The sequence below is a fragment of the Oncorhynchus masou genome, chromosome 32, assembly GCF_036934945.1.
Source record: "Oncorhynchus masou masou isolate Uvic2021 chromosome 32, UVic_Omas_1.1, whole genome shotgun sequence".
In the NCBI taxonomy this organism is placed as follows: domain Eukaryota; kingdom Metazoa; phylum Chordata; class Actinopteri; order Salmoniformes; family Salmonidae; genus Oncorhynchus; species Oncorhynchus masou.
In genome coordinates, this window is record NC_088243.1 from 20,811,102 (window position 1) to 20,826,149 (window position 15,048).

At 43.0% G+C, this 15,048-nt stretch overlaps 2 protein-coding genes across 3 annotated transcripts; one reads left to right on the top strand and one right to left on the bottom strand.

Moving 5' to 3' along the window:
* Positions 1–22: 22 nt before the first annotated feature.
* LOC135525691 (F-box only protein 33) lies at positions 23–7,893 on the bottom strand. 2 transcript variants are annotated; one of them, XM_064953480.1, is made up of 4 exons: positions 7,354–7,893; positions 6,452–6,562; positions 5,355–6,022; positions 23–4,852 (listed from the first exon to the last, which is right to left on the bottom strand). In XM_064953480.1, exons 1-4 carry the CDS (start codon positions 7,890–7,892, stop codon positions 4,587–4,589), a joined length of 1,584 nt encoding a protein of 527 aa, XP_064809552.1. In that variant the 5' UTR covers position 7,893; the 3' UTR covers positions 23–4,586. The 2 variants fall into 2 exon arrangements, with proteins under 2 accessions (XP_064809552.1, XP_064809551.1); XM_064953479.1 differs by having other exon boundaries at positions 6,452–6,583.
* A 4,948-nt stretch (positions 7,894–12,841) lies between these two features.
* Positions 12,842–14,466, top strand: fam177a1 (family with sequence similarity 177 member A1). The gene is made up of 5 exons (XM_064953484.1): positions 12,842–12,951; positions 13,389–13,571; positions 13,692–13,758; positions 13,879–13,976; positions 14,125–14,466. Exons 1-5 carry the CDS (start codon positions 12,883–12,885, stop codon positions 14,317–14,319), a joined length of 612 nt encoding a protein of 203 aa, XP_064809556.1. The 5' UTR covers positions 12,842–12,882; the 3' UTR covers positions 14,320–14,466.
* Positions 14,467–15,048: the final 582 nt, after the last annotated feature.

A 15,048-nucleotide genomic window follows, 5' to 3' on the forward strand; every position in this document is an offset into this window, starting at 1 on the left:
ATGAATAATACAAAAGACCATGTGTCTTTATAATGCTTTTATTCACTGATTAAAAGAAGCATTCAACATTGATTCAAATCAACATTCGGCTGGTTTACCCAATCTGTCAGTTGTTTTTTTTCATAGGATTTTCCTTCTTGAGCTTTCTTGAAACCTTGGATCACTTTTCTAAATCAATAAAATTCTCTCCACACCTGGCATTTTCACACATGCGCCAGTGGATTTCCCATTAGCAGATGTACATATAAAATCCAATGCTTTGTGCTCACTTGAAACAGAACACACCTGTCCAAATATTTAAACATTTAAGATGGTAACAAACCTCGTTCATAAATAGAACCCAGACATGTTGCATAAGAGTATATGTATTGATATATACAAATATGCAATGCGAGTTATTTTCTTCCCCAAAAATTTATAAGGACGCAGCCCAGGTGTTTGCACTGCTCGTGCCCCCGTGGTTGCCACTTGTAATGTATGACTTATTTTATTGCAAACGGTCCTGATTTTAAACAAATGCACGACATTCGTACCACTTAACTGGGGCCTGCTGGCCAGTCTCATAGAGACCATGTCTGTAACCCACGGTTGCCTTTGAAACAGTTTGGCTTCCGAAGAATCAAGATCTTAAAACAATTATAATTGTAATAAGGCCAAGTATCGTAGCAAGTTATTTCCATTTGTAAGTGACAAAAAAAAAAAAAAAGCCACTGGATTATATGCATTCCACTTGCATAGTTTGACTGCTGTAATGCAAGCCAGCCATTAAGAGATGTGGCTTGTTTTAAGCTCGCCTCCCTCCTGACCCTCACAACAGTGGACCTGTGGTATTACAGTGGTTCAGGTTTTTAATAATGGAATAAAACCAAAGACAGAAAGCATCAGTTCTCACTCAGGTCTCTTAACTTCAAGCATTTACACTCTTAAGGCTGGCATGAGTTCATTTAGCTGTAAGGTACTGTAGCTTTGAGTGCAATACGCTTCTATAGGCAACAGTTAGACTTGCCCTCCAAGCAGCTCACTGTAGCTACACAGCTTCATCCTACTCAAGAGAGATTTGGATTGCAAATGCATATAAAAAGTGTTCAGAAATAATAAAACAATAGCAAATAAAAAAAGGGGATCCAACCTCACAGTTGTAACCTACAAATAGCCCAACTGGTCTTTTTGTCCATAGTAACAAAATATCCCCAGTCTGCTCTCCTGTGCCTTTTAACATGCAGAAAGACTGGGCTACACAACCTCTATGCAAACAATTCTTTTCATCAAAAGACCAGTTGTGACCTACCTACTGGATCCCGTTACCCTTCAAAACAAGGAATAAAACAGTAAAAAAAATAAGTCATCTCATGCAGACATTTGGCCATTTTGTTTGTTTTTAACTCCCCAGTGGAATGTTCCTTACACGTTTCTTAGCAGCGTACTGGTCTGATAGAATCAACCAATCTTGATATTATCTATACTTAAATTACATTCACTCTTCACAGTGATACAGGTGCATTTGTAAAGAGAGAGAGCTCTACTGTTGTTGACCAAACCACAGCTCAGCTGTGCACCACATGTGGTCCAACTTCACCCCCTATTCAGTAAGTATATCATATTTCTAGAAGTATAGTAGTAGTTGTAAAGGAGTAGTCGTAGTAGTACATCACGGCTGATCAGCCATGGGCCCTGCCCTCTGCCAGCATGTGGGCACTTTAAGAGTTGTTTCACACCGTGATCTTTGGCAGCTGACGCAGACGCGCTGACACAACGTTTTTAAAATCCAGTGACTTGTTGGAAAAAAGATTGATCCTAACTTTCATTATGATGTTGAGGCCTGAGCGATGGAAATCATTTCCTCCTCTCCCGCAACTGACAGTAACCCTGAGAAAGGCTGTTTCCTGCTCACTGGTGAGAAAGTGGTACACCATGTTTTACTTCAAACACCATACACCCCCTTCTCTGATGTATGCACTTTTGAAACTTTAAACAAAACACACACCAAAAAAAACACTGATGCGTAAATGAGCTATGCTTCTGTAACGGTAGTCAAATGCGGTAATAGACAATGAACTGGAAACTAACGCAGAACAAATGGAACATTTGAAATTAAAGCTCCTCTGGATTTAGGCACAGCATGAATGCAACATTAGGATGTTTTACACATTGTAACAATTGACTGGCATTCGTCATCCTATACCTCGAACAAGGTCTTACCCTACCCCTGTTCAGCACAAACAAGTTAACTCCAAATATAGAATATTATCTATCCTTTTTGGTGTGGTACTAAAAATAGACAGGACTTGAACACTTTTAGAATCCCTCTTAACATGCATATAGTTTCAATATTACTTTTCCCCCATATTGATGCTTCTCATGCTTAAACCGTAGATAGACTAAGTTTACTCAGAGTGGAACCTTGCATGCAGGCTCATATCTGACTGCAACAGCTAAACAGATTAGTAGTGGATTCCACAGACTGATTGTGACATTGTTTGAAACATGGATCACACACACACTTCTTGCCATCTGATGTCAGATGTTTCTATGCAAGATCATTTTTTTCCTCAATATACAGTACTTTATCTATTCTTTAACTGAAATGGCTGGCTTTGGTAGTACCAATGAAAGTCATGGGCACGGAGGAACGCAACTAGAAGCAATAGCCGACCGACGGCTTCATAACCACTTAAGGTCAAGAGATGTAGCCTACTCTCGTCTCTCTGGAATGTTACAACATCTCAGCAGCACAGAACAAGCAGAGGCCTACCAGAGAGGTCACCTATTCCAGGCCCCACACACTGTACTGCCTTATCAGTCAAGACTGGTTCACTAAGCTTTACAAGCGAGGATAAAGAAGAAGATATTCGTACGTAGGGGGAATTCTGGATAGCAGACAACTTTACACATTAAAAAAGGTTGTTAGCTTCACATTTACATTCTACCACTGAGCAACCAACTTCAGATTCCCTCTACTACTCTGAGCTCTAAAACAGCAAGTACACAACAATAGAAAACGTCATTAAAAGTCTTTTCACAGATGGACATCACAGATCTTAACCTTCTTAAAAGTTCAATTGAGGGAACGAGGCGGGGCTAGAAAAATAAAACCAACAACCTCTGGTGTGCGTTGTGTTGGAAGATTTCTTTCCCCAGTATTAGTATCCAGTATTCAGTCCCACCACCACGCACACTGGTCCTTAGAACAACAGATAGCTTTGCATTAAAATAAAGCCTTCATTGGAAAAAAGTACAGAAAGTGCAAAAATCCTGAGATATGGAACAAGCAAATATATGCCTCCCTCCATCCAACGCTCAGCAGGTGAAACACTGTGGCCCTGGAGTCAGTCAACACAGCAAGTACTTTGCCCTAAAACTGTGAACAAGAGAAATACGTGCAAGGAGTAGTTTGCCATTATTTAAACTCTTTCAACACCTTAATCTTAAAACAAATGTACGACTAAGTTTGTTTACCCCGTGGTAAAAGGGGCAGATTTGATGGCAAAAACGATTGAATCCAGAACACAAGGGGATTTCCAAGGCAACTGTGACTCAAGAAAAACTGGATTAAACTGACAGACTAGCTGATTGTTTCATAGTATACATCATCATCATCACCCCGACCACCATCTTCATCATCATGTTTTGCCTACCTGAGACAGACAGAGAGGATTTTTCTGAGAGCAAACTGCAACACATAACTGTCAATGCTGACCCCTGACTAAAGTACTGCAGCTGTACGTAGGCAGCTCAAAGGGCCTCAGCATGAGTGTGTCAGTGTGGAAACCTCAGCAATTGGTTTCACCAACAGAACTGTATCACATCCCACCTCTCGGCTGAGAAGAACCAGCAGGATCTTAGTCCCGTAACATAGCAATCATATTATCTCCAAAACACAAAAGTAAAGAGCAGACAGGAAGGGAGGGGTTAGGGGGGCCTAACAGTCCACCAGCACTCTCCCTCCCTCTGCCGGAAGACCACTGGACTAATCTCCCCTTAAAAAGGTGAACAAGCAATTACAAAGGATTCCGTCATTGCAAAAAGCCAAGGTGGATTAACTGATAAGTTAGTTTACGGTAACTCAGCACTCGCTAAGAGAAAAACAACAAACAGACAAAACCAAAAAGAAAACTTGCAATACAAGTAAGCTAGCTGTGTAAAAATAAGCCCCCTCCATACACCAATCGCTCAATTAGCTACTAATCAAATACCCAACTATACTCTCCTATTCATAAGCAGGATATATATAGATAGATAAATATAGAGCTAATACTGATTAAACACAGCACATATAAAGGATTAGTTCATTCTACAAAGAAAGAAAATATAAACTAAAAATAAAGTATGCAAATGAGATAGGACCCATGAGGTTTAGATTATATCATCATGACAAGCACTGAGCATGTGCAGCAGGCCAGACCCAGGGTCGTGTTCTTTAGGGCACGCAACAGAAAACATGTCAAAATGTTTTGCAACAGAAAACAGAAGATGAGCGTTTCTTACTGGACAAGTCCGGGTAGTCCCTCGCTGTCTTGTTTTCTTTCGTTTGGTGCCTAATGAACACGACCCAGATGGAGGCCCGGCCTGGCGGTTGTAGCTCTAGTCTACATGCCCAGGCTGAAGCTCTGCATCTCCCTGTGGAAGTGCTGGGTGGGCTCGCTGAGGACCAAGTTGGAGTCCATGGAGGGGTGCCAGATGCGCCCCAGGCCCTGGGACACCTCCTTCACCAGGTTGTGGACGGGGTCACCCTCCATGAAGACCCCCTGGTCCGGGTCGAAGTCGATACTCTCCTCGGACACAGCCAGGACCTTGAGGCTGGAGCCACGTAGACGGGAGATGGCCACCAGGTTGTGGGACCACACAGTGTAGCCTGTGGTGTTCAGACAGAGGAGAATCACAATCACAGCGCATCTAGGGGCGGCAGGGTAGCCTAGTGGTTAGAGCATTGGACTAGTAACCGAAAGGGTGCAAGTTCAAATCCCCGAGCTGACAAGGTACAAAATCTGTCAGGCAGTTAACCCACTGTTCCTAGGCCGTCATTGAAAATAAGAATTTGTTCTTAACTGACTTGCCTAGTAAAATAAAGATAAATAAAATAAATAACATTGAACACCACTGTAGAAAAAAACATACTGCATACTGAATGTAAACCAACTCCATTTGATCTGTGCTATACAAACCAACATGCTGCCAATATGACCTATACACACACTAGACAACATTACTCCTATAGAAAAGATCTATAACTGGTTATTTTATCTGCGCAACTAGAACCCATGATATTTTAAATGTAAATCACTCCCCTTAAAATGTTAGGCTACACTAAAAGTGTTGAGCTATGTAATACTAGCTTTTGACCCAGGCTGACTCACCATGGATAACCAGGACAGAGAGGTGTACGCAGCGCCAGGCCAGTAGGACCAGCGGGTCCTCGTTGCGGTTGACGCTGAGGTCAGGGAAGCCGGTGTCATCCCTCATCAGGACGAAGTGGCTCAGGGTCTTGTTGTACTGCTGGGAAATGAGCTCCAGAGTGCCGTCTGTGACCAGGGTGGAGTAGCTGTCCAGGTGGATCCTCTCCAGGGGCAGGCTGGGCTTGAGCACCCTCAGCAGGTCCTGGCTGGACACATCCAGGGCCATCATGTAGACCCGCAGGTTAGCGCAGCGTCGGACTAGGGCCTTCCAGTCATCCTCACTGGCGGTGCAATCCAGCGGCTTGGCCTCCAGAGCGGCGCCATTCACCATCAAGGAGAGGCGGTGTAGTGGAGCACGGTGTCCTCCAGCCAGCAGTTGGCACATCTCAGAGGTGAAGTCACAGAAGTCGAGGGCCAGGGAACGCAGGTGGACAAGGCGCTCCAGCTCCACAGGGGAGGACAGGCAGGGCAGCTGGTTGTCCAACAGGCTGAGGTGCTCCAGGGAGGCAGCACTGGGGTTGGACAGAGAGGCCAGGGAGCAGGGGGTCACCACACCCAGCATGAAGGCTGAGGACAGCCACTTCATCTGCCTGCTGTTAGACAAAACTTCCACTAACAGTTGCTGGATCCTATTTCAGGCCAGAGGAATACAAAAAAAGACAGAGAGGAGAGAGAAAGTTAAAATCTATATAACGTCTAACTCTCATATCTGCAAATAAAAGCCTACTCTAAATGAATACAGGAAAAAAAAACTAGGCAGAACATAAATCCTATTAGGATACCTGGGGCAGCAGGTAGCCTAGTGGTTAGAGCATTGGCCCAGTAGCGAAAGGTTGCTAGATTGCTAGATCAAATCCCCGAGCTGACAAGGTCAAAATCTGTCATAAGGCACCTTCATTGTAAATAAGAATGAGTTCTTAACTGAATTTCCTAATCAAATAAAGGTTAAATAAATAAATAACCTAGTTATGTAATTCTATGAGGCAGAATTTCAACTGAGGACAGTTTGTACTGTGATTGTGATTTTGTCAACTTGGGCAAGATATAAAGCCACTCACTCTTTGATTTTCACTCCTCCTTGGTCAACCTGGTTGAGATAGGCACTGTCCAGAATGCCCTCATCCTGAAGAATGCAGGTATCCCCATACAGACTCAGCTTCTGGAGATTTCTAGAGCGAGAAAGTAGTGAGCTTTAGACAAAACCAGACACAATCAGACATAGTGGTCAGTGACAGTATGTTCTAATTGTACACTGCAACAAACACGTCCTCACCAATTTTCCAGAAGGCCTGTGACAATCAGCACCTTTCAACATCACTGGTGTACACCACAAACCCAGCATTCCTCATATGACTGTACAACCAACATCTCTAGAGCTCTCTTTCACAAGTGTGCTGTTATTGAATGAGTACTGGAATGAACTACCAACAAAGAAATGCCTCAAGACAGCTTTAGTCTCCCTATGTGGCAGTGCAACTGGAACTTTTCAGGACAGTACGTGTCCAAAAGATATTGGCATATTGCTAGTACAGGTTCGAGAAGCCAGACTTGCAAATGAAAGCATGCTGCCAATGTCATTGCTGATCTTAGTGGTTCCTTTTATAGATTACCTGAGCATGACCACCACTGCTGCAGCAATGCAGTTCAAATTATAAACATGCCCTAGCAACATTTGCATACCAGGCAGAAAAACAGACTTCAGGCTGACATGTCCTATATACCAAGTAGCTAGATTATAGCTTGAATAGGCGAAAAACGACACGTCAATCAGGCAGTATAAGCAGAAATCCGTAGAGAACGACATGGCCCGATTACGTAATGACATGGTGGGTTTGTTTATAGTTAGGCTAGCTAAAGGTTAGCTCACTGACTACGCAGACCCAACACACTCAATCAAATTGACGAGTATTGCGTAGCTGACGCACTTCGCATTAAACATTATGTTGATGTATCCAACTACCTGTTGTTTCGAATACATCCGAGGACACACAACACCTGGTCCAAATAGGTGATAATTGCCTCTTTCCAGCGTCCAGGGAACTGAGGGTCGCTTTCGACAGATTCCATCCTGCCCTCCACGCCATTCAATGGCCTTAGATATCCTTCAACTGGGGCAAACTCGAGCTGTAGCTCGCGCACGAAGGAGCCAAACTTCCTCATGAGAAAGTCTAATCTTGGGGTCTGTTCGGAGCCATAGCCTCCCCCATTCGAGCCACCTCCGACACGCAATTTGAGCTCCATCCAAAGCGATGGGTAAAACAGACACTCCCTCCAGCGAGAGCATACGGACGAGGCCCGAAGCTTGTCACGGTCGGACAAGAATGAAAATATGTGGACGATAAGCTCGCTTGGTAAAGCCATGGCTCCAACACCCCCGCACAGAGCCATGGCGCAGGCCACTAAACTATTATTCGCAAACAAAAGTATAAATATAACCGTTGTAAGATTGTGCGACAACGGTACTGTTCCGCTACTCTCTGTGTGGAAAACAAACAACATTCAGCAGCTTTGCGTTCAATACTATTGGATCATACCACTTCTATGACTACGTGGGGATGAAAACAATACTCTGCAAAATCCCACTTATGAAACAGGCCGACATAGTTTGTTTTCCTTATGAAAATACATCTGTTTGATACACTTTTAGTTTCCCTATAGTATGTTGTCCATTTAGTTGTACTGACGATATCTTCAAATGTAGTAATATTTTATCAAGCCATTTGGAGAAATGGTTTGACCCAAGTGCTGTTATTTTTGCCATACCGCTCAAGTGCGCAAGGTGGAGGACTTTCATTGCAGTTGAGCCCCGCACTTTCATTGCAGTTGAGCAGGGTCAAATAATAATAATCACAGTGGTTGTAGAGGGTGCAACAGGTCAGCACCTCAGGAGTAAATGTCAATTGGCTTTTCATAGCTGAGCATTCAGAGCTCGAGACAGCCGGTGTGGTAGAGAGAGAGAGTCGAAAACAACAGGTCCAGGACAAGGTAGCACACCCCGTGAACAGGTCAGGGTTCCATAGCCGCAGGCAGAGCAGTTGAAACTGGAGCAGCAGCACAACTAAGTGGACTGGGGACAGCAAGGAGTCATCAGGCCAGGTAGTCCTAGGCCTCAGGTCCTCCGGGGAGGGAAGGGAGAGAGAATTAGAGGGAGAAAACTTAAATTCACACAGGACACTGGATAAGACAGGAGAATTACACCAGATATAACAGACTGACTCTAGCCCCCTGACACAAATTATTGCAGAATAGATACTGGAGGCTGAGACAGGAGGGGTCGGGAGACACTGCGGCCCCGTCCAATGATACCCCCGGACAGGGCCAACCAGGCAGGATATAACCCCACCAACTTTGCCAAAGCACAGCCCCCACACCACTAGAGGGATATCCGCAAACCACCAACTTACTACCCTGAGGCAAGGCTGAGTATAGCCCACAAAGATCTCCCCCACGGCACGAACCCAAGGGGACGCCAACTCGGACAGGAAGATCACGTCAGTGACTGAACCCACTCAAGTGACGCACCCCTCCTAGGAACGGCATGGAAGAGCACTAGTAAGCCAGTGACTCAGCACCCGTAATAGAGTCAGAGGCAGAGAATCCCAGTGGAGAGAGGGGAACCGGCCAGGCAGAGACAGCAAGGGCGGTGTGTCGCTCCAGTGCCTTTCAGTTCACCTTCGCACCCTTGGGCCAGACTACACTCAATCATAGGACCTACTGAAGAGATGAGTGTTCAATAAAGACTTAAAGGTTGAGTCTGCGTCTCTCACATGGATAGGCAGACTATTCCATAAAAATAGAGCTCTATAGAAAGCCCTAGTGACAATAAGGAGGCCTGCGTCTTGTGACCGTAGCGTACATGTAGGTAGGTACGGCAGGACCAAATCAGAGAGATAGGTAGGAGCAAGCCCATGTAATGCTTTGTAGGTTAGCAGTAAAACCTTGAAATCAGCCCTAGCCTTCACAGGAAGCCAGTTTAGAGAGTCTAGCACTGGAGTAATATGATCACATTTTTGGGTTCTAGTCAAGATTCTAGCAGCCATGTTCAGCACTAACTGAAGTTTATTTAGTGCTTTATCCAGGTAGCCGGGAAGTAGACCATTGCAGTAGTCTAATCTAGAAGTAACAAAAGCATGGATTAGATTTTCTGCATCATTTTTGGACAAAAAGTTTCAGAGTTTTGCAATGTTATGAAAATGGAAAAAAGCTGTCCTTGAAATCGTTTTTTTTTTTTTTACTAGGCAAGTCAGTTAAGAACAAATTCTTATTTTCAATGACGGCCTAGGAACTGCCTGATCAGGGTCAGAGCAACAGATTTGTACCTTGTCAGCTCAGGGATTCGAACTTGCAACCTTTCGATTACTAGTCCAACGCTCTAACCACTAGGCTACCCTGCTGCCCCACAATAGTATTGATATGTTCATCAAAAGAGATATCAAGATTAATTGTCAGATCCAACAGAAGATCTCTTTGTTTCTTGGGACCTAGAACTAGCATCTCTGTTTTGTCTGAGTTTAAAAGTAAAAAATATGCCCCCATCCACTTCCAGGGAGGGCAATTTTGGGGCTTTGCCATATTTTATCGAAATGTAGGGCTGTGTATTGTCTGCATAGCAGTGAAAGTTAACATTATGTTTCCGAATGACATCACCAAGTAACCAACCAGGTAAAATATATTGTGAAAACAATAGTGGTCCTAAAACGGAACCTCGAGGAACACCGGAACGTACAATTGATTTGTCAGAGGACAAACCATCCACAGAGACAAACTGATATCTTTCCGACAGATAAGATCTAAACCAGGCCAAAACTTGTCTGTGTAGACCAGTTAGGGTTTCCAATCTCTCCAAAAGAATGTGGTGATTGATGGTGTCAAAAGCAGCACTAAGGTCTAGGAGCATGAGGACAGATGGAGAGCCTTGGTCTGACACCATTAAAAGGTAATTTACCACCTTCATGAGTGCAGTCTCAGTTCTTTGATTGGGGTCTAAAACCAGACTGAAGCATTTCGTATACATTGTTTGTCTTCAGGAAGGCAGTGACTTGCTGCGCAGATTTTCCCATTTTTTAGAGAGGAATGGGAGATTTGATATAGGCCGATAGTTTTTATTCATTTTCTGGGTCAAGGTTTGGCTTTTTCAAGAGAGGCTTTATTACTGCCATGTTTAGTGAGTTTGGAACACATCCGGTGGATAGGGAGCCATTAATTATGTTCAACATAGGAGAGCCAAGCACAAGAGCTTCTTTCAGTAGTTTAGTTGGAATAGGGTCCAGTATGCAGCATGAAGGTTTAGAAGCCATAATAATTTTCACGAATGTGTCAAGAGATATAGGATTTTAAAACCTGAGTGTTTCCATTAATCCCAGGTCCTGGCAGTGTTGTGCAGACTCAGGACAACTGAGCTTTGGAGAAATATGCAGATTCAAAGAGGAGTCCGTAATTTGCTTTCTAATGATTATGATTATGATTATTTTCGTTGAAGAAGTTCATGAATTCATCACTGCTGGAGTGAAAGCCATCCTCTCTTTCTGCTTTTTAGTTAGCTTTGCGACAGTATACATTTTTAATTTATTTTGGATTGTTCTTATTCTGCTCAATTCGTTTGTAAAAATAGGATGATTGAGCAGCAGTGAGGGCCCTTCGATATTGCACGGTACTGTCTTTCCAAGCTAGTCGGAAGTCTTCCAGTTTGGCGGAGTCCCATTTCCATTCCAATATTCTGAAAGCTTGCTTCAGGCCTCTGGTATTTTCTGTATACCAGGGAGCAAGTTTCTTGTGACAAATGTTTTTTGTTTTTAGGGGTGTGACTGCATCTCAGGTATTACATTACACAAGGTTACATTTATTTCCTCAGTTAGGTGGTTAACCAATTGTTGTACTCCTACGTCCTTGGGTAGGTGGAGGGAGTCTGGAAGGGCATCTAGGAATCTTTGGGTTATCTGATCATTCATAGCACGGTTTTTGATGATCCTTGGTTGGGGTCTATGCAGATTACCGGTTGCGATTGTAAACATAATAAGATGGTGGTCCGATGGTCCAGGATTATGAGGAAAACCATTAAGATCCACCATATTTATTCCACGGGACAAAATTAGGTCCAGGGTATGACTGTGGCAGTGAGTAGGTCCGGAGACAAAACCCACTGAGTCGGTGATTGTGCCGAAAGCCTTTTGGATCTGTGGACTTTTCCATTAATATTAAAGTCACCAAAAATGTGAATATTATCTGCCATGACTACAAGGTCCGATAAGAATTCGGGGAACTCAGTGAGGAACTCTATATATGGTCCTGGAGGTCTGTAAACAGTAGCCATAAAAAGTGAATGAGTAGGCTGCATAGATTTCATGACTAGAAGCTCAAAAGACAAAAACACAGCCATTTTTTTTAGGTATATTGAAATTTGCTATCATAAATGTTAGCAACACCTCCGCCTTTGCGGGATGCGTGGGGATATGGTCACTAGCGTAACCAGGAGAAGAGGCCTCATTTAACACAGTAAATTCATCAGGTTTAAGCCATGTTTCAGTCAAGCCAATCACATCAAGATTATGATCAGTGATTAGTTCATTGACTTTAACTGCCTTGGAAGTGAGGGACCTAACATTAAGTAGCCCTATTTTGAGATATCATAATCTTTTTCAATAATGACAGGAATGGAGGAGGTCTTTATTCCAGTGAGATTGCTAAAGTGAACACCGCCATGATTAGTTTTGCCCAACCTAGATCGAGGCACAGACATGGTCTCAATGGGGATACCTGAGCTGACTACACTGACTACACTAACTATGCTAGTGGCAGACTCCACTAAACTGGCAGGCTGCACCTTATCTCATTGTGGAGCTAGAGCCCTGTCATTCCTCAGGAATCCACGCTTGGTCCTGTTTGTGGACACCCGATTAGACAACATGTTGTGGATGAGTCCGAGAAAGAGGGCATGTTATCTACATATTGCATCTTTTGGGTTGCACAGAAAACAGTTTTCAACCAGCGATTGAGTTGTGAGACTGTGGTAGAGCTCATCACTCCCCCTAACTGTGAGGGGGCCAGAAACAATTACTCAATGCCGACACATCTTTCTAGCTAATTTACACGCTGAAGCTATGTTGTGCTTGGTGACCTCTGGCTGTTTCATCCGAACATCGTTGGTGACGACGTGGATAACAATATCCCTATACTCTCTACACTCGCCAGTTTTAGCCTTAGCCAGCCCCCTCTTCAGATTCGTTTTAAAGTCGGTAGCCCTGCCCCCTGGTCACTTACTTATGCGTTACATTTATTGTCCTGTGTAAGTAAAAGCAGGAAATGCATCACCTATGCCTGTACTGCCATTCATTCCAATTCGACAGGTTTTGGATTTCTCCCTGACCAAGGTGGCTGCCATTGTCCATTCTGGATCTTTGAGGGTTTATGAAAAACCCGTCTTGTAATTTAATAGGATCTCTATGACCAAACCCCTATATACGTCACTTCCGAAATTTGAGAGAGAAGTGAGATGGCAGAGCTGTCGCTATATCTGACTAATGTCAACATCTCTTTGGGGAAAACTATGGACGCTGAAAAGGTGCGATTGTGTCATAATTACAATTTTAGACCTGTTCTCATGAGTTTATCCAATAAAAAACATTGTGTGTTGTGTTTGTTTTAGCTAGCGATCTAACGTTAATACTTCCTTGTAGCATCAGCAGCTAGCTATATATCTAGCTATCTCGAACATGAATAAATATGTGCATTCTGTAGGTTATTTGTTCACAATTATAACACATACATAGCTGGCTATGAATCAATCACTCACAGAAACTGCTTGAAAAACCTGTTGGAATGTTTTCATTCAAATGGTGATTTACGAACCTCAAAATAACGCGAGACAAATGTAAACAGCCCTATAATGTAGCTGCTAAGTTTTCTAGCGCTAACATGATAGTAAAATCCTGTTTCTACCAGCTGTAACCAAACATGTTTTGAGAATATACTGTTTTTGTTGGTGATGATGATTGACAGAGCTCCAATATGGTGAAGGAGTTTGAGAGTGTGGAGCTGGGAGACATAGGGATGAAGAAGCAGAAGGTGCCCCGAAGAACAATTTACTTTGCCAGTGGAGAGACCATGGAGGAATACAGCACAGATGAAGAAGAAGAGGAGGAAGTGCAAGCTTCTATAGCTGTTAAGACCTCAGCTGACCCTGTTAGTTTCTATGTCATTATAAATTCAAATTGGACTTTACTCCATGACATGAGCTTGAATAGAATGAAATATTCCTGCATTTTGTTAACTTTTTCTTATTGTGTCATAATTTTGTTATAGTCCAGGTTGACTTGGGGTCCATATTTTTTGTTTCACATGTGGAGAGTGGCAACCTCCACTATTTCAGGTAAATGTGGTATTATGTGTACTAGACTAAAGATACACACATATGAGTGTCAAAATATATCCTATATAAATGTAATGTTCTGTGTCTTGGTAATACTGTGCCTCGACCTTGTGCTTTCAGTTTGTGACTATCTTGGGGAGAGAATGGCCTCATTGTTTGGCATTACGTCGCCTAAGTACCAGTATGCCATCGACGAGTACTACAGAATGAAAAAGGAGGTACGTTGTCTCGTCAATGGGGAAGCATCTACAGGCAGACCTTGGAATGCTTAATTACTACTAATGTGTTACCACTATTTTCACTACTTGTTACTACTCCAAGGTGTAGTTTAGTAACCCTGCTCCTCATTCATGTTGTGACTGACAGGAGGAGGAGGAGGAGGAGGAGAACCGGCTGTCTGAGGAGGCAGAGCGTCGTTTTGAGGAGGAGCGTGAACAGGAGATGCAGCAGCCAGCCATGGAGCAGCCGGAGGGTAAAGCCTCCTTCGTCAACGTCACCTTTGAGCTGGATCAAGATGCCACATCTGATGCCAACAGATTCCCTGCCCCCATCCCCACTTAACAGTTCAATTAAATGGACATCTTCACATTTCATGATGTAGCCTCAGCATTTTTGCTATAGTGTAGTTCTTATTTTTGTATCATATTGATCATGTTCTATTAATACTGTAAGTCAGACATGAGACAGAATACATCTTTTTTTAGTTGCTGCATTGTCAATAACTTTTGTGTGCAATGAACATTGCTGTGCGTCAGTGAATGAGCACACACATTATAAATATGATGCTGATTTTAACTATTTGCGGGTTTAAGAGATCTGATACATTTTTTCAGGTACTTAATAACATTGTTATACAATAAGTTAGCAGCGAGATAAGTGACCTTTCTAAAACCATTCCAGAGGTGCATAATGTTATTGGAATAGTTTATTTATTTCAGTTGGAAATGGTTTTTTATATTCATTGTCAACCGTGACAATTTTCCCCTTAAAATACCCACAAAAATCGTATTGTTTTACTATGACTAGTTCTCCAGTACTTTTCATCAAAATAATGTTGAGAACTGTCCTCCAGTTCTCCTTTAACAAAACTTCACACATTGTTTGTTGGCATCTGTGCTCACACTTCAATCATTACTATTGTCCAGAACCATACATTTAGAAATAGCTTTGCTGAAGTTTATCTAATCTGCCATGATTCCTTCTGAGTGTGTGTATAAGGCTTGAGAAGGAAGCCCAAGGTAAAGCGAAACATGTTTAAAAAATATCTGCTGCTTTTCTTTTGAACAGCAG